General features: G+C 42.1%; 1 protein-coding gene across 1 annotated transcript in view; it reads right to left on the bottom strand.

Annotated features, from left to right (window-relative positions):
• Positions 1 to 2,257: 2,257 nt before the first annotated feature.
• The window catches only part of LOC117462655 (dynein axonemal heavy chain 5-like), a 112,591-nt gene continuing 105,705 nt past the window's right edge, over positions 2,258 to 9,143 (bottom strand). Inside the window, 10 exon segments of the mRNA XM_034104922.2 lie at positions 2,258 to 3,218; positions 3,220 to 3,402; positions 3,669 to 3,890; positions 4,465 to 4,673; positions 4,821 to 4,953; positions 5,349 to 5,537; positions 7,590 to 7,789; positions 8,490 to 8,640; positions 8,789 to 8,910; positions 9,022 to 9,077. Of these exon segments, the coding sequence (XP_033960813.1) occupies positions 3,165 to 3,218; positions 3,220 to 3,402; positions 3,669 to 3,890; positions 4,465 to 4,673; positions 4,821 to 4,953; positions 5,349 to 5,537; positions 7,590 to 7,789; positions 8,490 to 8,640; positions 8,789 to 8,910; positions 9,022 to 9,077 (1,519 nt within the window). The 3' untranslated portion in view covers positions 2,258 to 3,164.

The following is a 9,143-nucleotide window of genomic DNA, read 5'->3' as shown; positions in this document are numbered from 1 at the left end:
ACTCGCTTGTTTAATTTGTTGCGGTCTAGATTTCTTTCATTTTTTTTTATTTTTTGCGTGTGTTTATAAATTACCTCGAGGGCCCGTACCAAATTGTCTCGCGGGCCGTATACGGAGGCCGGAGGTTCCCCACCCCATGCCCGTAGACTCTCACTCTGAGCGAGTGCTGCTGCAGCTGCTCTCGGCTTCGTCCATACTAATTCATTCATTCATTCAATGCTCGCCGGTTCCGCGTGTTCCACATTGTTGTTGTGAGGAGTCTGATATATTTAGTATATTTATATTTTAGTGCGACAGCAGGGGTGGACAGGCGCGTACGCGTCACAGGCAGCTTGCTGTTGCCAAATTGGGTGGTTTTTTCCGCTTATTTGAAGCCTGTTTACGGGTGTGTTTAACTGGGTTTTCGGTCTGAAAGGCATATGAAATCTGGCACACTTTTGAACGCCGTTATAATACAGTGCTGAGGAATGAACGCACTTTTGAAACGCCGGTTATACAGCGCTGAGAATGAACGCGTTCTCAATTACGTTCATCTAGCGGAAATACAGTACGTTCATTCACGTTCGCCCAAAATATGAACGCGTTCATGAACGATCGTTCATTGAACGCGTTCAGGTACATCACTGTCTGAGATCATGAGGCTTTTCATGCTTTCTCATGGACCTGTAACAGCTAGCCCTGATGCTCACTCTCCCTGAAGGTTAGTTCTTTGTTGAAATTGAGGAATTGGATATATTCATGTTATCCAAAAAACGTAATAGTACATAATTAAAACGCTTTACCCTGTATCAAGACTGTCAAGTTGTCAAAGTTAGCCAGTAACTACAGCTTTGTTTGTCACTTACCTTCATAATTGTCGACGTAGCTGGATATGTAGCTACATCTTGAACCCCCTTTTCTCTTTTGCTCCTCGGGGCTGAGCCTGCCGCTTGTACCAGCCGATGTACATCACTGATGTTAACCTTCGGTAGGTCTAGGAGACATCGAGTGTAAAATAGTGCCTATATAATATCTATACGCTATCTCTCTCGCTATCTATCGCTCTTCCCCATGCTCTTCCCTCTACCGCTTCGGACTGTAGACCGGAAAGTTTACAACCGCACACCCAGCCGCCGGAAGTTGATAGACGCCATCTTGTGCAACTAGCTAATTGCATCTCTTCTCTTTGCTGAGATTAATGTTTTTGTATGCATGGTCCTTCTATAAATAAATACAAATAAAAAAAAAAACATCACACAAAGGTACATTTTCACTCAGATGGATAACACATCACTTTAGTCTCTTAACATTTTCAGCTGTTATTGACCAGTGTCTACATTTGTTTGTTTTTTTGAAGACAGGAGAGGAGGGCCAAATGAAGCGTGACCTATCATTCCAAACATTCTTATCTCATAACTTTCATGAAGTTCACTTCATGACGCTATTTAAAGTTTGAAACTATCATTCACCTGTTGGTCTGTGATTGCTTCTAGAGAGGAGAGAGAAGAGGTGAGGAAGTGGGAGGCAACCTAAATGTGAACCCTTAAAATCACAACTGGTAGTTATTCATGACTAATCTTTCCCCAGATGTGTTGAACTATAACGTCCCTTGTTTAAACGTGTCTTTCAGAGAGAGGAGAGGAGGTGGAGGGCAACACTAAGCTGAAGCTTCTCATGTATAAGGTAATATCAATATCTTATTTTGATTATAATTCATGTATTGATTCACCATTATTCTCTAAAGATTTTATTGTTATTTTTTACAGAAATTAAGAAGAAGAAAGAACTGAAAGAATAGTGGAGATGTGAAAAGAGGCTGAAGAGAAGAGAGGACAAAATGAAAGGAGAAGAAACATCAAGAGATTGAGGCGAAACATTGAGAGTGAAATTATGAATATGACCTCATTTGAGTTTATTTAGAAACAGTGTTAGTTATGCAACAAAGAAACGTTATATTGAAATGATTGTTACGTGTGCAATGTATAGCACTGAGAACCTTTTGGCTTATTTGAAGCTGACTCAGCATTTCTGCTTTTTGAATGTGTGTCTCCATGGTTGAATGTATATCACTTTGGATAAAGGCGTCCCCTGAATGTAATGCACGATCAAACTGTGAAAGAATATCCAGAATAAAAAGTCAACACTTGATGAAATATCTCTGTTTGGTGTCTAAGGTTTGTTTGCAGTTTGTATGCTATGTTGAATAAACATTAACAAGGCAAATATGTAATGTGGTTTACCATTATGTTGGTAAAGAGCCTTAAACAATGTTCAAGGTCATCTATTTTCAAATGCTTCAGTAAAATGCATCACAATGCAGCTGCAGGTTTCTCCAAAACAGTCGGCATGATCATATTGAGTTATAATATAAACAGATCACACTTTGGACAATAATCCACATTACCTTACTTACTTTATTTATCCTAGAAATGGATTATTGTGAAGAAAAGAAAACCTAATATTAGAGTTGAACTTTTGTTGTGTGCAGAGTTAAGATATAATTAAGGGTTAGGGTTCAGTCGGACTGAATGTGTCCCTTGGTACCTGTGGAGGTACAGAGGGCCCAGGACCCCGGCGGCCCCCTGGTTTAAAACAGATTATTTTGTAGGGATTTATTACTAAATCTTACACCGCAGAGAAGTTGGACCTCATTTGACTTTAGAAGAAATATTCCTAATATATATAATAAAAACGTGCTATTTTGATAGAAATTAAAAAAATCTTCATCCTCGCTACAAGAGAAAGTAAAGCAACACATACAACTACATCAGATCACAAAACTACTTCATTATCTGCGCACAATTCTTTATAATTTCACACAAATCACTTGTAATTTTTTTCAAATGACAAAACATTTAAATATAATAATAAAAAGTGTTGAAATATAATTTATATATATATTCTTCCATTATCAGTTTATGTTAAATGTTCTATTTCTGAGCCTAAAACATAATCTTATTGAAGTGCATCAAGATTATGCTATTTTTTTTAAAATATGAATAGTTATTATAATTGTAATAAAATAAAACCAAAGAAGATCCATCTAAAACAGATGTTTAGAGAGATCATCAGGAGAGTACACTGTATGTGACTTTTAGATCAGTCTCAAACTTGTAAATGAACAAATGTGGTCCTTTAAAGACTACAAACATGGCCGCTGCAGGCCTTCCTCTCGTGGCGGAGCATCACTTGCAGTCGCAGAGCAGCGCGGCCCCCCTCAGGGTCCAGTGCTGGGGGGGGCTGCAGGCTCCTCAGCTGCAGAAAGAAGATGAAGTTGAGGTCGGTGCGGCGCGGTTTCTTATAGACCGGACAGGAGTACAGGCTGACCGCCCCCCCACCCCCGCCGGGGGGCAGCTTGCTGTCGGCCGTGTTGGCTGAGCTGATGGCGAAGACGTGAACCACGGGGAGGGGGCTGAAGAGGACCTGAGGAGCAGATTACTTTTATTAGTGTTTACATTTGAGTATATTTTGCTCCATAATTGTATCAAACCATTTTTCCTGCATTATTGTTTCTTATTTTAATTAGTAAGGCATCACTTTATTATTTATCAGTAATTATTGCTTTTTCCATTTTTTCATCATATATTTCATTTATTATTATTTATTATGTGTCAGTATTTTTTTGTTTTGCCAATACATTTATTTTTCTTATTCAATGTGTTAGTTATGGTTTCCTTCCTGTTTTTCACCTTTGGGGGGGCCTCGCAGAGTTTGGTTCCTCGCCGATCCCACCCTGCCCCATCCAGGAAGAGGCCGTAGATGTAGACCCCGCCCACTTCTTCTGGGGGCGGAGCCACCACATCTTCCTTCATCATCTTAGTGACATTGTTGCTAAGGGTGACAGTATCCAAGGCCCAGCCCCGGGTCAGGTTGGAGCGCGTGGTCTCCTGGCGCATGGCGGTCAGAAAACCCTTTACGAAAAACACCAACAGTGACGAGACTCAAGTTACGTCAGGTTTCTCTCAGAAACACATTATCTTCAATAAGGAAGATACACATCTGGAATTTAGATCTTAAAGAGAAAGTCAAACGTGTCAAAAACATGCAAATGACATTTTTACCCCTGACAGATGAAAACCACTGGCAATTGCAGAGTTCTTCGTATTTTTCTACCCTGGATAATATTTTAAATGAATAGAGATTAAAGTGATACATTTCACAGAAAGAAATTGACCAATTAATGGAGAAAAATAACTTGAATATTCTCCAATATTATAAAATTATTCTTGCAATTATTTTTCCTTGGATCTTCTGCATCTTCTCACAACATCTATGACTATAATATTGACTTATTTTTGTCGCATATTAGAGATGTTGTTATTTTCTTGGCTTTATTCTCAGGTTTGTTTTCGCACAAGGACAGAAAGGTCTTTGCTGAACTGTTCCTCTTCAGTATGTCCTGTTTGAGAAGTTAGATTTTTCTTGTTTGACTGTCCTTAACATTGTTTCTAAACTTTTCTCTACGTGGGAGGACTTTTATCCAACCTGAGGGTTGAAGAATCCGGTGAGCCAGAATGTGTCCGGCCTGCCGGAGCTGATCCAGCCGCGGAGCTGCAGGCTCCTCTCCAGCAGCTCGCTGAACCAGAAGCCCAGCGAGGCCGAGGGCCAGCTGGGCCGCAGCCACAGGCGCGGGACCCGGGCGTCGAACATGCAGTCCAGAGCGTCCCGCAGGTCCTCAGACATGATGATGGTGCCTGCAGGGACACAGAATATGGGACTATATTTACACACACATAATAACGTTAAATATACTTGTAAATAGATATCACATTTGCCATAATAGTGTTTGTAGAATGTGTGTGTGTGTGTGTGTGTGTGTGTGTGTGTGTGTGTGTGCTGACCGTCGATGGCCAGTTTGAGGTCGGTGAGCATGCTCCGTACGAGGCCGATGACGCGCTGCATGCGCTCCACTTCCTGTCGCAGGAAGATGTTCATTGGCTGCAGCGGACCCATCTTCTTCAGCTGACCTTTGACCTTCAAAACACACTCCATAGTTACTCAACATTTCTGCAGAGGACCATATCACTAGTGTATAGGTTAATTATGATTCATAACACAAACTCTGTATTCATATGTATTGTAGTTATCAGACAGAAATGTTGTCAGGATGTCATTTTATTGTATATTTAAGAGTTTTTCCTCAGAAAATAAATCATCTCCCCTGGCTCCATAATCATTATTATTTTTTTTTTTTTAACCTAAAATGGAACTAATTGAATGTAGTGGAAAGTGATTGATTGATTATTACTGCTTATTATTAGTACTGCATTTATTGTTTAGCAAATACAAATGTGTTTATACTTTTCCTCCGAGACCCATCTCAAAGTCCTTTTACTTCCATAGGAATGAATCTTAGTCACCAAACGCACCTCGTGCTGCACGTAGTCCGGCGGCAGCTTCTCCAGCATCTCGGCGGCGAGTCTCTGAACGCTGGCCTCCCTCGTCTCCCCGGCCCCGCCCCCGGAGTCCTTTGGTTGGATGCTGATGATGGTGCGGAGCGTCTCATTGGCCAGGTTGGTCTGGTAGGTGATGTCAGCGTTAGGGTGGAGCCCAAACACCTGCAAACAGGAAGTCAAAGGTTTAATGATGAAGCTGTTCAGGGTTTGGATATTTTAGGAGGATCTTTGACATTTTCTTTTCCTTTTTAAATGTATAATATTTCTGAAGTGATGTGTTTAAAAACAACTGCTGTAACATTTTCCTAAATGTTTTGGAGATATGATTGAATGAATGTATGGGTTTCAAAATAATAAAAAAACGAGTTAATGAGACAGAAAACATCATACATTCCTAAAAGGACAACTATTCAAATGTATAAGTAAGAAAATGGAATAAATTGCACATTTATTTTGGTAACACCCAACATATGTTATTTGCATAAGTTACCACCAGAATTTTTAAGAATATCTAGATTTTTTTCTCATGGAATGGACTTTGACATTTCATTTAATATTCCGTTCCTTACACACCTAATGTAAAGAATATCCTGCATTATATTGTGTTAACTTAAAATTGGCCCTTCAATTGTGTTTTATTTGTTTATCTTCACGGTCCACTTGTATATTTTCAACTTTTTGATGCTGTTTTATTTCTATTTTGAGATGTTTCTATTTTAGAATTGTTTATTTTTAATCTTTTAATTTCTACTTATGTGCAATGCCTTGTTTTTTATGCTGCTGCAACGCAAACATTTCCCAATTTGGGATCAGTAAAGTACATCTTATCTTATAATTAACGTACAACATTATCTCGGAAATTAAAACATATTAGGTGTGTTAACACCGGAGTACTTTTACCCGTACTTTTCCCGTTTAGTTCCGTTAGTGCCTGGAATGTTGCGTTCACACCAAAATGAGAACTTAGTTCAGAGAACTTTCCCCCCCTTTTCAGTAGGGGTGGGCGATACCACAACATCTGGATTCGATCCGATCCCAAGCATTTCAGGGCCAGTGTCGCTGATACCATGATCTTTGAGCTGAAAGCATCATAACTAGACTAAATCTGAATTCATTTTCATGATTAAAGACAGGACCGTTTTTAGAGATGTGATGCCTTCTTGCACACATCACAGTTCGTTAAGTTTTCATTGGCAGTTGTGAAATAGCTGGCTGGCTGCTGCTGTCCTGCCCTGCTGGCTGCTGTCAGTCAGCTTGATAATCGGCAGGGAGCGCACTGCGCGTGCGCAAGCCTCGAGGAGAGGAGGACAGCAGTGGAGAGAGAAGAAAAGAGCCCATATACTTGTGTTCGTCTGCACTCTGCACATAGTTTTTGATGAAAAAAAGTATCGATCCTATCAATCCTCCTATTGGCTGTAGTATCGATATTTTGAAACGTAACGTAATATGGGAAGTATCGATATTTTGGGATCGATCCGCCCACCCCTACTTTTCAGTCCCTGCTAGAGAGGTGGTACTATCCTGGGGAGAAAAAAGTTCCGATTTCTGATTGGCTGGGCGAATTGCGAACCACGCCCCGTAAAACTCTGAAAAGTTTTGTGAAGCCGCCATTGTATTTGCTGGCATTAGCATTATTAGCATTAGCATTAGTCCCGCGCACCAACGGAGAGAGAATAACTTATGGCAACACAAAAAAAACATGGGAGCGGTGGAGATGAGGAGGTGTCGGCGTTCTGGCGATTTACTCAAGTGCTGGCACCAGGTGCTGGCACCAAGTGCTGGCACCAGGTGCTGGCACCAGGTGCTGGCACCAAGTGCTGGCACCAGGTGCTGGCACCAGGTGCTGGCACCAAGTGCTGGCACCAGGTGCTGGCACCAGGTGCTGGCACCAAGTGCTGGCACCAGGTGCTGGCACCAGGTGCTGGCACCAAGTGCTGGCACCAGGTGCTGGCACCAGGTGCTGGCACCAGGTGCCGGCACCAAGTGCTGGCACTAGGTTCTAGCACCAAGTGCTGGCACTAGGTTCTAGCACCAGGTGCCGGCACCAAGTGCTGGCACCAAGTGCTGGCACCAGGTGCCGGCACCAAGTGCTGGCACTAAGTGCTAGCACCAGGTGCTGGCACTTAAGTGCGGCAAAGTACTTGGTGTGAAAGCGGCTTTAGCCTAACACTGGAGCACTTCATGTTTTGACGCTGCTGTGTGTGATGCTCTGACCTCAGGAGAGTCGACCAGCGGCAGGGCGTCGATGTGCTGCAGGACGTCCTGCACCGTCCTGGCCCTGCCCGGGATGCTGTAGCCCGTATAGAAGCAGAAGGTGTCGCTGAAGGTGCTCTCACTGAACCACACCCCAGTGAAGGTGTTCAGGAGACACTTGTCCAGGTCGTCTGTCACCCGGCCGCCGTACTGCACCTCGCCTGCACAGGGACAGAGGCAGGTGGATGTTTTTATAAAAAGAATGAAACAAACGGAGAGATAGTTTGTCTTTCTCCTTGGTTCATGTGTTGGCAGTTTCTGTGAAAGTGTTGACGTTATTAAAAGATCGAACCTAATATCCCAGTTGTTCTATATTCATGTTTGTTCCAAGAAGAAGTTTCCACAACAGTTGATCCGGCACGTTGTTATCTTTTGTCTTTTTTCATATCCTTCCTCTTTGCGTCTTAAATCTTTGAATCTAGAGATGTTGTCCAAACCGATCCCAGTGGTTTTAACTAAACATAGTTTATCTTGGAAGTTAGAACAACAAATCTTAAATGATCTTCTTTAAACAACTGCATTTTGTCAAGACTACATTTGCATACGACATAGTAACAGATTTCCATTGCTCACAAGGTAGCATTTTCAGGTAAGAGATTTGGTAGGCGTCAATTGAGAGTTGAATGACTCCCAAACACATTTTCTATCATCTTCTGGGACACTAAAGTATCCGTGATACCATGGAGACAACAACAACATCATCTTTTGTTGTTGAATTGTGGCATCAACTTATTACCAGAGTTGGGTTTGCATGACATCCCTACTTCCAGTCCATTGCATCTTCTTCTTGTTGCATCTTGTTCTAAAGTGTCTTGCCATGTCATGTCAAGGGAGAAGTAGAGAAACCATAAGAGGACCAACCCAGCATGTAGCGCAGGCAGCTCCAGTCCACTCCTCTCTTTGAGTCCAGGTCGTCCAGGTGGTTCTGCACAAACTGCATGCTGGAGGTAAAGTCTGCCTGGTTGAACTCGTAGGGGATGTTCCAGCCGAGAGGACCGAACTTACGGCGCTCCTGGTGGGAAAGAGAAGAAGAGAAGTGAGAGGGGATCTTTTCCAAATCGTCCAGGAACACATTTCAGTTTGTTCAGACTATTCGTGTTTCTGAATATGCTTTTTTAAATGACCGTTTTGTGGTAAATGTAGCGTTTGTGTGGACAGACCTGCACGGTGGTGTGCAGGAAGGCCACGGCGTACAGCAGAGGTTTCCACTGAGGCAGGCTGCTGATCTCTAGCTGGTCCTGAGTGACAGCACTGAAAGTCCTCTTCAGGCCCGCCTTCATCCCTGAGGGACACGCACGAGAACAACAACATTTTCATTAAAAAGATAATACAATTAAATATAAAAGACAGACATACTGAGTGAGAGTTTTAGTTAATCATATGAAACTGTTACCCAGAGGAGGTTCATTGGTGAACTTGATGGAGGACTGAAGGAATGTGATGGGGAATCTGCACACAAACAAGCACAGTAACATTATTCAGAAAATGTTATATTTAAGTTCCTTTTCTGATAAA

Source organism: Pseudochaenichthys georgianus, chromosome 3 (genome assembly GCF_902827115.2).
Source record: "Pseudochaenichthys georgianus chromosome 3, fPseGeo1.2, whole genome shotgun sequence".
In the NCBI taxonomy this organism is placed as follows: Eukaryota; Metazoa; Chordata; class Actinopteri; order Perciformes; family Channichthyidae; genus Pseudochaenichthys; species Pseudochaenichthys georgianus.
Note: the sequence above shows the minus strand (reverse complement) of the source record. Positions and strands in the feature narration are given on the sequence as shown.